Source organism: Carcharodon carcharias, chromosome 9 (assembly GCF_017639515.1).
Source record: "Carcharodon carcharias isolate sCarCar2 chromosome 9, sCarCar2.pri, whole genome shotgun sequence".
NCBI lineage: Eukaryota > Metazoa > Chordata > Chondrichthyes > Lamniformes > Lamnidae > Carcharodon > Carcharodon carcharias.
The window spans coordinates 45,273,211-45,289,981 of NC_054475.1; the positions used below are offsets into that span (position 1 = coordinate 45,273,211).

The window sequence follows — 16,771 nt, forward strand, 5'->3', positions numbered from 1 at the left end:
GACATGGTCGGAAAGGGACAAGGTCGGAAAGGGAAAAGATCAAAAAGGGATGGAGCCGGAAAGGGACAGAGCCGGAAAGGGACAAGGTCAGAAATAGGCAGAGCCGGAAAGAGACATAGAGAGGAACAGAGTCAGAATGGGACAGATTTAATGATGGGTCAGGGCAGAAAAAGACAGATTGATGGAAGGACAGAGCCAGAAAGGGACAGAGTCAGAAAAGGGATAATTTACAAAGGGGTAAAGTCAGTCAGGGTTAGAGTGAGAAAGGGACAGGGGCCAGAAAGGGAGAGAGCTGGAAATGGACAGAAACTGAAAGGGACAGGGTCAGAAAGGGGTAGACAAAGGAAGAGACAGAGTCACAAAGGGACAAAGTCAAAAATGGACAGTCAGACATGGGCAGAGTCAGCAATGGGCAGGGACAAAAAAGGGACAGGGTAAGAAAGGGGCAGAGCCTGAATGCGACAGAGTTGGAGAACGACAGGGTGAGAAAGGGACAGAGCCGGAAAGGGACAGAACCGGATAGTTACAAGGCCAGATAGGTACAGGGTCAGAAAGGGACAGGGTCAGAAAGGGACAGGATCAGAAAGGGACAGGGTGAGGAAGGCGCAGAGCCTGAAAGGGACAGATCAGGAAAGAACAGGCTCGGAAAGGGACATAGCGTGAAAGGGACAGGGTCAGAAAAGGACAGAGTCACAAAGGGACAAAGTCAAAAATGGACTGAGTCAGATGTGGACTGAGTCGGACGTAGACAGAGTCGGACGTGGACAGAGTCGGACGTGGACAGAGTCGGACATGGGCAGAGTCGGACATGGGCAGAGTCGGACATGGGCAGAGTCGGACATGGGCAGGGACAAGAAAGGGACAGGGTAAGAGAGGGATGGAGCCAGAGAGGGGCAGAGCCAGAAAGGGTCAAGGTCAGAAAGGGACAGAGCCGGAATGGGACAGAGTCCGAATGGGACAGGGTTGGAAAGGGACAGGGTCAGAATGGGTCAGGGTCGGAATGGGACAGGGTCGGAATGGGATAAGGTCAGAAAGGGACAGAGTCAGAAAAGGGTTGAGTTACAAAGGGGCAGAGTCAGTCAGAAGTAGAGTGAGAAAGGGTCAGAGCCTGAAAGGCACAGGGCCAGAAAGGAACCGGGTCAGAAAGGGACACAGCCAGAAAGGGAAAGAGTAAGAAAGGGACAGAGTCAGAAAGAGACAAGGTCAAGAAAGGGACAGAGCCGGAAAGGGACAAGGTCAAAAAGGCACAGAGCCGGAAAGGGGCATGGTCAGAAAGGGACAAGGTCGGAAAGGGACATGGTCAGAAAGGGACAAGGTCGGAAAGGGACAAGGTCGGATAGGGACAAGGTCGGAAAGGGACAAGGTCGGAAAGGGACAAGGTCAGATAGGGACAAGGTCGGAAAGGGACAAGGTCAGAAAGGGACAAGGTCGGAAAGGGGCAGAGCAGGAAAGGGGCAGAGGCAGAAATAGGCAGGGTCGGAAATGGACAGGGTCAGAAAGGGATAAGGTCAGAAATGGGCAGAGCCAGAAAGGGACATAGAGAGGAACAGAGTCAGATTGGGACAGATTTAATGATGGGTCAGGGCAGAAAAAGACAGATCGATGAAAGGACAGAGCCAGAAAGGGACAGAGTCAGAAAAGGGACGTTACAAAGAGGTAAAGTCAGTCAGAGGTAGAGTGAGAAAGGGACAGGGTCAGAAAGGGACAGGGTCAGAAAGGGACAGGGTCAGAAAGGGACGGGGTCAGAAAGGGACATTGCCTGAAAGGGACAGGGTCAGAAAGGGACAGGGTCAGAAAGGGACGGGGTCAGAAAGGGACATTGCCTGAAAGGGACAGGGTCAGAAAGGGACATTGCCTGAAAGGGACAGGGTCAGAAAGGGACAGGGTCAGAAAGGGACATTGCCTGAAAGGGACAGGGTCAGAAAGGGACAGGGTCAGAAAGGGACATTGCCTGAAAGGGACAGGGTCAGAAAGGGACAGGGTCAGAAAGGGACGGGGTCAGAAAGGGACAGGGTCAGAAAGGGACGGGGTCAGAAAGGGACAGGGTCAGAAAGGGACAGGGTCAGAAAGGGACATTGCCTGAAAGGGACAGGGTCAGAAAGGGACAGGGTCAGAAAGGGATGGGGTCAGAAAGGGACATTGCCTGAAAGGGACAGGGTCAGAAAGGGACAGGGTCAGAAAGGGACGGGGTCAGAAAGGGACAGGGTCAGAAAGGGACAGGGTCAGAAAGGGATAGGGTCAGAAAGGGACATTGCCTGAAAGGGACAGGGTCAGAAAGGGACAGGGTCAGAAAGGGACGGGGTCAGAAAGGGACATTGCCTGAAAGGGACAGGGTCAGAAAGGGACAGGGTCAGAAAGGGACGGGGTCAGAAAGGGACATTGCCTGAAAGGGGCAGGGTCAGAAAGGGACAGGGTCAGAAAGGGACGGGGTCAGAAAGGGACAGGGTCAGAAAGGGACAGGGTCAGAAAGGGACGGGGTCAGAAAGGGACATTGCCTGAAAGGGACAGGGTCAGAAAGGGACAGGGTCAGAAAGGGACGGGGTCAGAAAGGGACATTGCCTGAAAGGGACAGGGTCAGAAAGGGACAGGGTCAGAAAGGGACGGGGTCAGAAAGGGACAGGGTCAGAAAGTGACGGGGTCAGAAAGGGACATTGCCTGAAAGGGACAGGGTCAGAAAGGGACAGGGTCAGAAAGTGACGGGGTCAGAAAGCGACGGGGTCAGAAAGGGACGGAGCTGGGAGGGAAGGAGTCGGAAATGGACAGGGTCTGAAAGGGATAGAGGCAGAGATGGACAGAGGCAGAAAGAGACAGAGCCTGAAAGGGCCAGAGTCAGAGGGGGACAGAGTCACAAATGGGTAGAGTCAGTAAAGGATAGAGTGAGAAAGGGACAGGCTCAGAAAGGGATAGAACCGGAAAGGGACAGTGCCAGGAAGGCACAGAGCCAGAAAGGGATAGATTGGAAAAGTACAGACTCGGAAAGGGCCATAGCGTTAAAGGGACAGAACCGGAAAGGGACAGAGACGGAAAGGGGCATAGCATTAAAGGGACAGAACCGGAAAGGGACAGAGGCAGAAAGGGACAGAGGCAGAAAGGGATTGAATCAGAATGCCTGTTAGGCCTAACTGAGTAATCAATTTTTCCAATCCTAAACATCTGTATGCTTTAAATGTGTTTTCATACTTGTATCGCGGTCACGTTCTTTAATTAGTCTCCACAATGGAGCCACAAAACATTTAAAGAGGCAACACCAAATCCAGGCTGCACTCACCCCTAACATTTATCTGTCATGCTCCTGATTTCTTATTTCTGTGACTAACAAAAACATAGTTCTAAATCATTAAACCCATCATGGGCGTGACTCACTGATAATCGCTGGCCACCCTTCACTGACATTGGCTTCACCCCAAAAGCCTTTAGCCAGAGGGGTACTGAAATATGTATACGTGACTGTAAACCTGTAGAGATTACAGCAGCACATGTTTGATGAGCACCATGATGCGACTGCATGGTGATAAGATTACCTGTTACTGTAAAAATACTCTCTGCAGGCCAAGTAGCTGACCCCTTGAAACAAAACCAGTTTTGTTTCTGTGCCAAGGAATGTCACGAGTTTAGTCAGCAATAAAATTTCCAGAGTCAGATATGAGCTGTCAGAACTTAATCCTGCACTCCCACCTGAGATCTTTTTGTTTTGCTTTGTGCCTTCTCCAAAAACCTCTTTCTATGGCTCAGTAAGCTACCCAAAATCTTCTGTCCATCTTGCTACTAATTCCTTTACTGATTGGTTTGTCTGTCTTCTAAATCCTTTGTCCCTTGGTCCATCCCTATCCTAAATCCGCTATGCATTACTTCATCTCTCACCTAAATCATCTACCCTTCAGTGTATCTCTCTCTTGAATCTCAACCCTTCTGTCTAACCCTTTCACAAATCCTCTACCCCTAAGTCCATCTCCCTTTAAATCCTCTTTCCCCTACAAAATATATTGGAAAATGTTCTTATGTTAAGGTCAAGTGGTGAAGATACGTATGTCTCTTTTGCATTGAACTCAATCCTTACGATCTGCCTTCTGTTACATTTGTTTTTGTACAAAATGCACTTCACTTATATTGTCTCCCCCAAGCTATTGCCTATGTGCGAAAATGTTCCACCTAATTTGTCATTCTAACTCCAACCTACATCCCCGATGCTTGAAAGCTTTTACAGTGCCAACAATCTCTGTATCAACTGCTTTGTACCAAGGTCTGTATTGCTGCTTATATCATTAAGCAAATATCCACTAACCTTGGAAGGGATCGGAATTTGTAAAATGCAGGAAAGCAGAGATTGGAAGTTTTTTTTAAAAAAGTGGCCTGGTTGAACAGTAGATTTATTAATTTTACTCTACGATACTCTTTAAAGTTGCCGGGGGGGGGCGCGGAACTTTGTAACATCAATCAATGTAATTTAGTTGCAGACGTTGTTTGTAACCAGAGCACTCACAACCCACGTGTCACTGCTGACTTGCTTAGAACTACAGGGCCATGTAGTTGCTGCAAGTATTTTGAGAGTGCTCGTGAAACACTGCAGAAGGGACCTCTCTCACTGTTCAAATCCGCATATCACTAACAACTTAGAGTCATCCATTCACAGATAGATCTCGGACTGTGGGCGGAATTATGCAAGGGGCCATGGCCCCTGCACCTCCCAACTAAAGATTTAACAGGGGAGCCCACCCAATTGGCCGTTAATAGACTGGAGGGCAGTGTTGCCGCCCCTCAGGCACAGGAAGACCCGCCACAGACAGTGGCCAGCCAATCACGGGTAGCAGCTCTCAAGTACCAGCAGTGCCACCATGGCCACTGCCGGTACTGCACTCGGGACTTTGGTGGGGGGGGGGGGGGGGGGGGGGGGGGGCATTCAGCAATTGGGGTGGGGGAGGGGGCGGGGTCAGTGTGGGGGCTGGGATTTAAAATGGGGGGATGGGAACATGGCAGGAGAGGTGGGGGGCAGCGGTGCACATGGTTATATCATGAGGGGGCCCTCTGATGGACCCAGTGAGCCAGTTAAGGAGGGACACTCCTTTGCCTACCATCTAGCCTGAGCAGGGAAGCCTGCCAGGCTGACTTGGCTTGGGCCTCTTCCACCGCCAGCTAAATTCCAGTGGTGGTAGGATGAGGCCCTTAAGTGAGCCTCATTTGGCCTACTGGTGGGAGGGCTGCCTGGCACCAACCCCACCGCTGCTAAAATTGCAGTAGGAGCAGGGGCAGGTGGAGCCACCTGCTGGATGTGTCCCTCCGCCAACTGCTTTCAAACCCACCTGCCTGGGAGTGTTAAATCCAGCCCTGTGTCTCTCCAGAATTAAGTACATTTGAATTTTAAAATCAAATAAAACATCCATGTTCGTTATATATTTAATCATGATGATTTATTACATCCTGATTTTTAAAAAAATAAATCATTCTGTTTGGAAGACACACACATGAAATGCCTGCCTTTTTCCGAGGGCAGACATTGTCAGGCCTACTATGAGCTTCTAACATTTTCTTTTTCGTTTCAGATTTCCAGCATTTGCAGCTTCTTGGCTTTTCACTTGTTACTGTATTTTTAAGTTCTTCATTTATCAGAAGGTGAGGTGACTGAGTAGGTTAACACACTGGGCTTTCAGCTTTGGGAACCTGCTCCAGCTTTAGCCCATGCTGATGGTGTGAACAGCTCTTCACCTCTACAGGCTGGAAGGATCCTATTAGACAAGCTGGGTCCATGTCCATCCAGCTTCCAATGTGTGGGAGTCCACAGAATAACGGAGCACCCAATTTGGCAATCTCAGATCCACAATTTAGCAAACAATTAATTCCCGAATGCATTTTATGATTGACGGAAATTGTTGAGCAGAAAGTAGAGGGAAGATGGATGTTATCAATTTAATATTTTGGGAATAATGTGATATTCTGTAAAGAAGTGTGTGTGTCTGTGTCTCCATGATTAATTAAACTGGGCGAATGTTAGTAAAGAGATGAAATGTAAATGTACTAGATGCATGCATTTGTAATGAAAGGCTCTGGTGAAGTGGATTTACAAGTAAATAAGTTGGGTTTTAAAACTTGCATTATGAGATCAGTTGGGGCTTGCCTTTTCAGCTGTTAAATTTCAAAGGAGAGTTTAGAAGTGACAAGGGACTTTTACAACTTACGAATGTTTCATAAGTAAACAAGGGAAGGTTATTAAATTTTACATGACCCAAAAGTGCAGGGAGTATGAAAACATGAAAGATGTTTTATATTTGGAAAAGTTGAGTTAAAAAAGCTGATTGACAACAATGGAATCCAAGATGAAAGGGATAAAGATATTTAAGGAAAGATGTTTAATTGAGTTAGGGTGGCTGTATGGAAGAGATGTCCTGAGACCAGCTCTGTGCTGAGAAAGTGTGAAATCTGAAACCGCCAGGCAGTGAGACCAGAGAAATCTTTGACTCGGAAAAAAATTTGTTTTCTGAACTTTCTTGGATTTCCACAACAGAATGGAAGAGGGAGAGAAGTCATGTGGTATACCTTTTACTAAAGCAACAGCATCTTTGCCTTGGGTAATATTACTGGATTTTATGGTTAAAAATCTATAAGGGAGCTGTTGCCAAGTAGTTTACTTGTGTGTTCTGACCAAGTGGATTTTTTGGGGGGATGTTTTGTAAGACTTTTAACTGTATAACTTTAATCTTGTGTGCTTATGATTTTTTTCTCTTCTTGTTAATAAACATCCTAATTTTAATATCCTAAAAGTGTTACTAGGATTCTATGCTTCTGGGATCAGAAGTTTTCCACTCATTTTCAAAACACAAAAGGAAGGTTTTGATCAGTAAGACATGTTTCCCTCTGGGATTTGGCTTGCTCAGCAAATAACATCAGCTGTGGTTGTAACAATAGACAATTCTCAATCGATAGGGAGGAGGACGGCTCTGAGGATCAATCGCCTCAGCAGGTTCTCATTCCTCCTTGGGACTGGGTGGACTGGGGTGGGGTGGGGGGGGAGTAGAGAAGTGCTGAGGCCAGGTTGTTATTCTTGCCACGGCTTCTGCATACTGCAGTGTGATTCTTTGTAAAAAGGTGAAGGGAGAAAATCAGAAAATAGCTTACTGAAACCAGCCCCTTGATGTTCAATGGCATTACCATCACTGAATCCCCCACTATCAACATCCTGGGGGGTTACCATTGACCAGAAACTGAACTGGACTAGCTATATAAATACTGTGGCTACAAGAGCAGGTCAGAGGCTGGGAATCGTGCAACGGGTAACTCGTCTCCTGACTCCCCAAAGCCTGTCCGTCATCTACAAGGCATAAGTCAGGAATGTGATGGAATACTCCCCACTTGCCTGCATGAGTGCAGCTCCCACAACACTCAAGAAGCTGGACACCATCCAGGACAAAGCATCCCACTTGACTGGCACCACATCCACAAACATTCACTCCCTCCACCACCGACGCACAGTGGCAGCAGTGTGTACCATCAACAAGATGCACTGCAGGAATTCACCAAGGCTCCTTAGACAGCACCTTCCAAACCCATGACCACTAACATCTAGAAGGACAAGGGCAGCAGGTAGATGCGAGCACCACCGCCTGGAGGTTCCCCTCCAAGTAACTCACCTTCCTGACTTGGAAATATATCGCCGTTCCTTCGCTGTCACTGGGTCACAATCCTGGAACTCCGTTGCTGACAGCACTGTGGGTGTACCTACACCACATGGACTGCAGTAGTTCAAGAAGCCAGCTCACCACCACCTTCTCAAGGGCAACTAGGGATGGGCAATAAATGCTGGTCCAGCCAGTGAAGCCCACATCCCGTGAATGAATAAAATAACAGATAATAATGGAATTCAGTGGAAATAGGAGATTGACTAAGGGCTATAGTAATGACTGTAAGTTCTGTTGTTTCTATAGAAATATGTGATATCGGTGTTCAAAATGATTTTGTGGCTTTTCTAGTTCAGGATCTCAAACTCTAAATATACTCATCCTCTTTGTATTTGCTGCTCAGGGTCGCACTGCTGCAGCACTGCTGCAGTACTGCTGCAGTACCATGTTTTACCATCAGAGGACCCTAGTGATCCATGGAAACATTTGATCTCTCTCCAGTGACAGGAAAGCATTCCACAGTTAACTTAGTTTCTGCAGATCCAAGTAACTTTGATCTCTTGGATTGCGCCAATCCAGACTGTCAGAGAAACTCTGGACTTTGGACCAAATGAATTTTCATCGCTTGAGAAATGTTATTTTTGTATTGTAGAACTGACATCCAGACTAAAAATTGTTTCACAACTTAGTAACTTACATAAATGGAAGCAGAGATCATGGGCATTGCAAATATTCCTGGACAGACTTGTTTCATGACATGGATATCACATCCAACAAGAATAATCATCTGAACTGGGTGACACAAGGTGCTCAGCTCAAGGAACTAAACTAAAAATAGTGAATAAAGGTGATATTCCAGTGGTTGCTCTAAAACCGTCAAAATAAACTGGGCATGTTGACTCACCTTGACAAGTTCTTTCATTAGTAAGTAGCTTGTAGCCCTTCTTGCAGCTGCATTCAAAGCTTCCAATGGTGTTCCTGCAGACATGGTCACAGCCACCATTGTGCAGACGACATTCATCAATATCTGCATGGGAGAAAGGGGCAAACAGCGAGAGAGAGAGAGAGAGAGACAGAGAGAGATAGAGAGCAAGGGAGTGAGGGGGCATAGAGAAAGAGGGACATAGAACGAGTTGGCGAGAGAGACATAGAGGGAATGAGAGAGGCACAGAGACAGTGAGCAAGGCATAGGAGAGAGAGGCAGAGAGAGGTTTTTATATACGAAAGGAAGAGAGAGAGAGAGCAAGTGAATGAGAGAGAGAGTAAGCATGAGAAAGAGAGCAAGATAGAGGAACGTAGAGTTAGACGGTGAGAGAGACAAGAGAGAGAGAAAGACATAAAGAGAGGTATATAAAAAGAGAGAAATGAAAAGCAGACAATTTCACAGTGTTAGTACCAACTTCATGGCAATCCAGTGAACAGTCACACATTCAAAGTATGGATATTACTAAAGAGACATGGGTGCCTGTTCTTGCCCTGATAATGATCTCACTCCTTGGAAGAGGATACAAGAAAAACTTGCTGTTTGAAAAGCAACTCTCCTCTCATGTCTAGCCTCTCCTTTTCTTCTACTAATCTTTCTTACTTTACTTCATGTTATTGATACAACTGCGGACACAATTCCTCAGAAATATCACCTTTAGTTTTTAAATACAATATTCATTACATCTTTCTCTGATTTTCACTCTACTGTAATCAGGGCAGACTGTGCCATTTATTAGCCCAAATCATTCTTCTTAGGACTTTTCAAATCAATTTGGTTTTAAACCCCCATTCGTGGGTTGTTTATCCTCTACTTGCAAATATATTCAATGTTCCTTCCTATTCTTTGGAGCTTTGATGGTCTCTTGTGTAATGGGCTTTGGCCTAATTCCTTGGGTTTCTCAATAAAAAAAAGAGTAAAATTCCCCCAAGTTATCTTTCCACAATCATTTGTTAGAGCACACTTTTTCCTTCTGGTGACAACTTCACAATATTGCAAAGTTTTCTAGCTTGAATATTGTAACACAATATTAGTTCTGAGTCAAAAACACACAACATTGGTTTTGTGTGTTTGATTTCAGTTAGAGCATTGACAGGTCTGTAGTCCAGCAGACCTAAGGCACAGGTTATAGCTTTTAAACCTCCAGATCCAGCTACTCATATCCTTGGATGGAGTTACAAAAACTGATTGAGCAAAGAGCCATTTATGTAAGGGTATAATGGAAAGGTTTCCTCAAGTTGCTACATGAGCTCAAAGTTCCTGCATCAGTCGCTTTAAATTACAGCTCATGGCTGCGCAAAAGCAAATATTAAAGGGGGGGCGGTGGGGGCTGTTCACTGAGATAAGTCATGAAAAATAATTAAGGTAACGTGGGTCATATAATTTTTCTTTGGTGTTGACTTTGAGTCCGGGGAGAAGCTTGCCCAGGATCGTTATATCTGGCAGAACCAAATAAAAACGTTGCAGCCTCCTTCGGAAGGAAGCGCATGTCAGAGGCAGAGAGAAAACACAAGGAGATGAAATCCCAAGCCAGCAACTCGTCCAAAACTCAATCGACCGAGGTACCCTGTCCTATTTGCAGCAGAACTCTCCAGCCGCTACTCGCCTGTCGGAACCCTCCTAAACACGCCGGGTGATGAACATGGTCAACTCCGCCTTGAAGGATGAGCAACACCTTCAATATGACAGGAAGGTTCCCTGTATATGCCATGGAAGGCATGAGCCACAAAAAGGGCTAGTTAGAAAGCATTAATGTGCAGAAATCCAGTTGAAAATTAGGGATATGATCAATGTTCCCTCTACTTGCTTTTGGAATGTGAGGGTGATTTATTTAAGCTGGCATGTGCTGTAATTTAACGCAGCTTGTGTAGGAGTTTCTGGTTGCTGCATGGCCACACAGCTGTACATCTTTGAAGAAATACTGGTACAGACCATCAGGCCAACACAGGGCACAGTCTATATGAAGAGATCAGAAGGGTATGTGAGAATAGGAATGTTATGCTAATGAGAGACTTCAATTAGCCAATTATAAACTGGGAAAATCCAACTGGTCAGATTCCACGTTGGTAAATATTAATTGCCTGTTAACTCAGTGAGGAGGGTAAGGCACAAGTGGCAGTGCTCATCTTGGCCTGATCATCATAAATTATGTGCTACAACAGTAAAAGGCCCCTGTCAGAAAAGAGATGCAAATATTAAAAGATTACATAGAATTTACAACCAGTCTATGCCATTGACTACGCTCCACACAAGCCTCCTCCTACCTTATTGCATTATACCTCATTGACATACCTTTTTATTGTTTCCTCCCTCATGCACTTAGCTAGTCTCCTCTTACAGGCATCACCACATACTAACAAGCTCTACATGCTAACCATTCCCTGGGTAAAGAAGTTTTTCTGAATTCCTTATTAGATTTATTCGTGACTCTCTTATATTTACAGCCCCCACCATTGGGCTCCCCTGCAAGTGTAAACATCTTCCCTATCTCTAAAATTTTGATGAGGTTCAATAAGGTAAAGACCTCATTTATGTCACTTCTTAGCCCTATCTTTCCTTGAGGGGCCCAGCCAGTTCAATCTTTCCTAATAGTTGTATTCTCAGTTCTGGTATCATCCTTATACAGTATAATTTTTACACTTTCCCCAGTGCTTCTATAACCTTTTTTGTAATCTTCCTCTCTCTTCAGGCGCCATGCTCTAAGAGGACGTTAGTGATCATGAACCTCCGTGTTAACCTTGATTGTAATATGGAGACAGATTGATGTAAACAGACATAAACATGAGAATAAGGACAATATAGAAAATGTTCTGAATGATTACTTTCTCCAAGTATTCACAAGGGAAGACTGTAACAACATGTCCTCCCTCAAAGAAAGAGTGCGAAGGCATCAGACTTTGATACAAATGAGTTGAATTATTAGACAAGTTGGAAAGGAATAAAAATTAAAAAAAAACTCCCTAGGGTTAAATGGTCTTTATCCTGGAGTGTTGGAAGGGACCAGTGAGGAGATTTGCGAAGCACTGGCAGTCATTCTGAGAAAGCCAATGGACATTAAGGAAATACCATTAGGTTGCAAGCAGGTCAATATGGTGCCCAAGTTCAAAAAGGGTAAATCATGCAGTCAAAGAGAACTACAGACTTGTTAGTCTTCCTTTATTTATTTGTAGAATAATGAAGTTGGGGGTTATCTGGAGTAAGTTTAAGGATAACCTGTAAAACAAGCACCTATATTTGACTTTAGATGGGGAATCTGCCTCCTGACTGACCTGTGTGATTCCTTTGAGGAAGTACCAATCCAAGTTGACTCTGGTGAACCTGCCATTATTGTGCGTTCAGATTCCCAAACGGCATTTAATCAAGTTCTACATAAAAGGCTACCAGTTAGGTTTAAAGTTGTGAGGATTCAAGGTAAAAATTGGGAATGAATAAGAAATTGGCTAAAGGAAAATGAACAATGTTCACTAGTTAGTAGAACAACGTCAGGGTCAGTGAAGGGAAGGAGAGACAGTGACCAATGTGTTTGTATCCAATAAGTTCTGTTGATGGATGTTAAACACCCAGCAGTTGAAGGAATAAGCTGAACAGGTGTTGGGTATTGAATAGTTAATTATACTCATTTGTATATAAAGAAGAGTCAGCCAGCACTGGTTGCCTGGGGTCAGAGTGGAGAACTAAGCTCTGTAACAAGCAATAAATAGTCTCTAGCAAAGCATCCTAGTCTCAATGTCTTCTTCACAACTAGGCTTGGGAATCCTACTGACAAATACCCCCCATTACAGGGCAGTAATCAATGGCCCCTATTACAGGGCAGTAATCAATGGCCCCCAATGCAGGACAGTAACCAATAGCCCCTGTTACAGGGTAATCAATGGCCCCTGTTACAGGGCAGTAATCATTGGCCCCTATTACAGGGCAGTAAACAATGGTCCCTGTTACAGGGCAGTTATCAATAGCCCCTTTAATAGGACAGTAACCAATGGCCCCTGTTACTGGGCATAACCAACAGCCCCTATTACAGGGCAGTACTCAATGGGCCATGGTACAGGACAGTAACCAACAGCCCTTTAAAAGGGTAGTAATCAATAGCCCTATTACAGGACCATAATCAATAGCCCTATTATAGGACAGTAATCAATAGCCCTATTACTGGACAGTAATCAATGGCCCCTGTTACAGGGCAGTAATCAATGTTCATCTTATTCAAATGTATGGAAAGATCTGACGTTTTTCTTGTGACAGAGCCAAACACATCTGGCTACATCCTGCTTTGAAAGATTTCATAGACCTGAACCTATTTTTAAAAAATCTTCTGCAGGACAGTTCCCCATTAATAAGTTTAATATTCAGGTGGTAATGAAAAGAGATGTGGAACAGTTAATAATCCAGTGGATTTTAGGAAGGAATATTCACTTCTGCACAGCAGTGAGTCATATGAAACTGGCGGTCACTGGGTGATTCATGTATTTGTTAATGACTGAGCTACTTGCTTTGAAACACCCTAAAGACTGGACTTATTGGCAGTTTGTATTTCACTGGATGATGGATAATGAGCTGCACGAGGGGACTGGATAACCCGAGTTTCACACAGCTTTTAATATGGCAGCTATTTCCCTTTGGACAGATACAGAAGACAGATTTACACTTATTAAAAACTGCATCTAGAAACTGTCCACCTGCAATGTTGTACTTTAATCATATTTCAACAGTGATAGTTTATAGATTTTACAATTGATAACCATTTTTCCTTGCGCCTTTCTGTTTGTTTAATCTGTACCCCAAACCATATTCAAACTGGCCAAATTACTATTGACTCATACATGGCATCTTTGTTTAAATGCTCCCAATTCCACCTAGATAATAAACATATTGTACACAGTCAGGCAGCACAATACAGCTCATCATAGATTAACATCACAAGGATGGAGGTATGAGTAGGTGCATTTGAAAGAGGTCAGCTTAATAATACAAGCAAGACTTAGAAGCTTTCTCAGGTCTAGTGACAAATGGGCCAGACAAAGCATATGCTTATGTCTATTTCCATGATTAATCTTTCCTGGAATGGGTCACCAGTCTGTTGCCAGAGGCTTTAACTTGAGGGGTACCACTCCACATCAAGCATGGCCAACCTGGAGACTCTCCCACCCTTACCACTTGTCATACACATTTTGGAAGGATTTACAGGTTGACAATCAACCTGTTAGGCCACATTATGAACACGCCTTCCAGGGCCATCAAGTCCTAGAGTGAGACTTAAACCCAGACTCCTGGCTCAGAGATAGGGACACCACCACTGTGCCACAAGGCTTCTACATTTACAACTGAGAGTCAGGCTGAATATAGAAGAATCAGAGGGGAAGTGAAAAAATAACAAAAGAAGCAAGGAGAGTATGAGAAAACACTGGCAGCTAAGATAAAGGCGAATCTAAAAGTCTTTTTTAGGCATATAAAAAGCAAAAGGGAGAGTGGAGATGGCTGGGGACCAAAAAGGGGATTTATGCATGGAGGCAGAGGGCATGGCTAAGGTACTAAACAAATACTTTATATCTGTCTTTCCCAAAGAAGAGGAGCTGTTAAAGCCAAAGCAAAAGAGGAGGTGGTTGAGACACTAAATGAGTAACAAATTGCTGAAGTGGAGGATATTAGAAAGACTGACTGTACTTAAGAAGTTAAGAAATCAACAGGACTGGATGAGATACATCCGAGAATACTGAGGGTAATAAGGGAAGAAATTAAGGTGTCTTTGGCCATAATCACCTTGGTTACAGGGGTGGTGCCAGGGGACTAGAGAATTGCAAATGTTACAATTTTGTTGAAAAAAGGTGTAAAAATAAGCCCAGCAACTAAAGACCAATCAGTATAAACTTGGTGCTGGGAAAGCTTTTAGAAATTATAAAACCAACAGTCACTTGGATAAATATGGATTAGTTAAGGAAAGCCAGCATGGGTTTGTTAAAGACAAATCATGTTTCACTAACTTAAATTAATTTTTTGATGAGGTAATGGAGAGAGTTTATTAGGGTAATGTAGTTGACATGATGTACATGGACTTCCAAAAGATTTTTGATGAAGTGTGATATAACAGGCTTGTCAGTAAAGTTAAACCCATGAAATAAAAGAGAAGGTGGCAGCAGGGAAACAAAGGTTACTGAGTGACAGGAAACAGAGAATAGTTGTTTTTCAGACTGAAGGTTCCCCGGGGGTCGATATTTGGACCGCTGCTTTCCTAGATCTATATTAATGACCCAGGCTTGGGTGGGCAATGCACAATTTCAAAATTTACAGGCGACACAGCACTTGAAGTATTGTGAATCTTGAAGAGGATCGTGATAGACTTCAAGAGTGGTCAGGCAGGTGGCAGATGAAATTTAATGCAGAGAGGAGTGAAGTGATGCATTTTGCTAAGAATGAAGAAATGCAATATAAAATAAAGGATACAATTCTAAAAGGGGTGCCAAAGCAAAGGGACCTCAGGGTATATATGCATAAGTCATTGAAGATGGCAGGGCAGATTGAGAAAGTGGCATAGGGGATCCTGTGTTTTATAAATAGAGGCATCAAGTACGAAATCTTTTATAACATGTTTTTGTCTTTTATAACACTCTGATTTGGCCTCCACTGGAGCATTGCCTCCAATTCTGGGCACCACACTATAGGAAATATGTGTAGGCATTAGAGATGGTGCAGAAACAATTTGCGAGGATAGTTCAAGGGATGAGGGACTTCAGTTATGTGGACACATGGGAAATACTGGAATTGTTCTCCTTAGAAAAGAGAATACTGAGATGAGGTTTGATAGAGTTCAAAACCATGAGGGATCTAGACAGAGTAGATAGGAAAAAGCAGTTCCCATTGGCCAAGAGTCAAGAATAAGAGGACATTGACGTAAGGTGATTGTCAAAAGAGCCAAAGGCAATGTGAGGAAAAACCTTTTTACGCAGCGAGTGGTTAGGGTCTGGAATGCACTGCCTGAGAGTGTGGTGGAGGCAGATTCAATCGTGGCTTTCAAAAGGGAATTGGATCATTGTCTGAAGGGAAACATTTGCAGGGCTACAGGGAAAAAGTGAGTTAGTAGGAACAGCTGTGTTGCTCTTGCAGAGAGCTGACATGGACAGGAAAGGATGAATGGTCTCCTTCTGTGCCGCAGCCATTCTGTGGTTCTACGACAAAATGTCAACATTAAAATGCAGAATGAGTGTGAGCTGCTGACGTATGAGTAGGCAGACCATGCTTTCAACTCTGCAATTTTGAGTATAACCTTGACTGGGTGGGCAAACTGCAATACTCAAAGTTGATGTTGGCAACCTTGACATTTATGCAAGAAGTTAAGTGTGAGCTCAGTGGAGGCACTCTTGTCCTAGCACTGAAAGTAGGGTGGCCATTCGGTTTTATGCCAGATCATCTGTTTTTTTAGCCCATCTGTTCACTCTCCACTGCCTTAACGTCCAGTGTTTTTATTTTGGGGTCACTGACACTGCAAACTGTCATTGCGAGATTATCCCTGTGCCTGACACTGAACATTCTGCTGCACTGAAGTACCGGCAGGGGCCTGAGCTTATTCATTCCCCGTTGTGTTGTATACTCATTACCTCACTACTATCTAGCTGCTGGCTACACACAGGCTTGTGATTGGGAGGCCCATGATGTCACCATCCCTGTCCGCGGTGCAAAGACGTTATTCCCCTGTGCCACAGTGCTGCTGGTCTGGTGTCTGGTATTTCTGGCCTCGGGTAGTGGCCACCCTTGCTGGAAGTTAGGGGCTTATGACTCACTCCAGGGCTGAAGCACAATATCTAGGCTAACACCTCAAAGCATTATCAAGGATTGTCAGAGGTACTGTCTTCAAATGAGATAGAAATTAAATTATGGCCTTTTCTTCCCTCTCTGGTGCATGTAAAGATCCCATGGGACAATCCAAAGACTAGGAGAGTTCTCCCGATGTTCTGTGTAACATTCATCCCTCAACCAACACCATCAAAACAGGTTATCTTACCATTCATCTCAGAGCTGTCTGTGAGACCTTACTAAGCACAAATCATTTACCGCATCCAGCTACAAAGCAACAGTGGCTGCACTTGAAAAGTAATTCATTGGCTACAAACAGGCTTGCAACATCTGAAATCATGAAAGGCACAATCTCAATGCAAGTGTTTCTTTTGCCCTAACAAGTGAAAAATGTCTG

The 16,771-nt window shown here is 44.4% G+C and overlaps 1 protein-coding gene across 1 annotated transcript in view; it reads right to left on the reverse strand.

Annotated features, from left to right (window-relative positions):
• scube3 (signal peptide, CUB domain, EGF-like 3) overlaps positions 1 to 16,771 on the reverse strand; it is a 403,547-nt gene that overhangs the window by 92,694 nt on the left and 294,082 nt on the right. Inside the window, exon 8 of the mRNA XM_041196379.1 lies at positions 8,512 to 8,634. Coding sequence (XP_041052313.1) covers positions 8,512 to 8,634 — 123 coding nt within the window. The remainder of the gene's footprint in view (positions 1 to 8,511; positions 8,635 to 16,771) is intronic.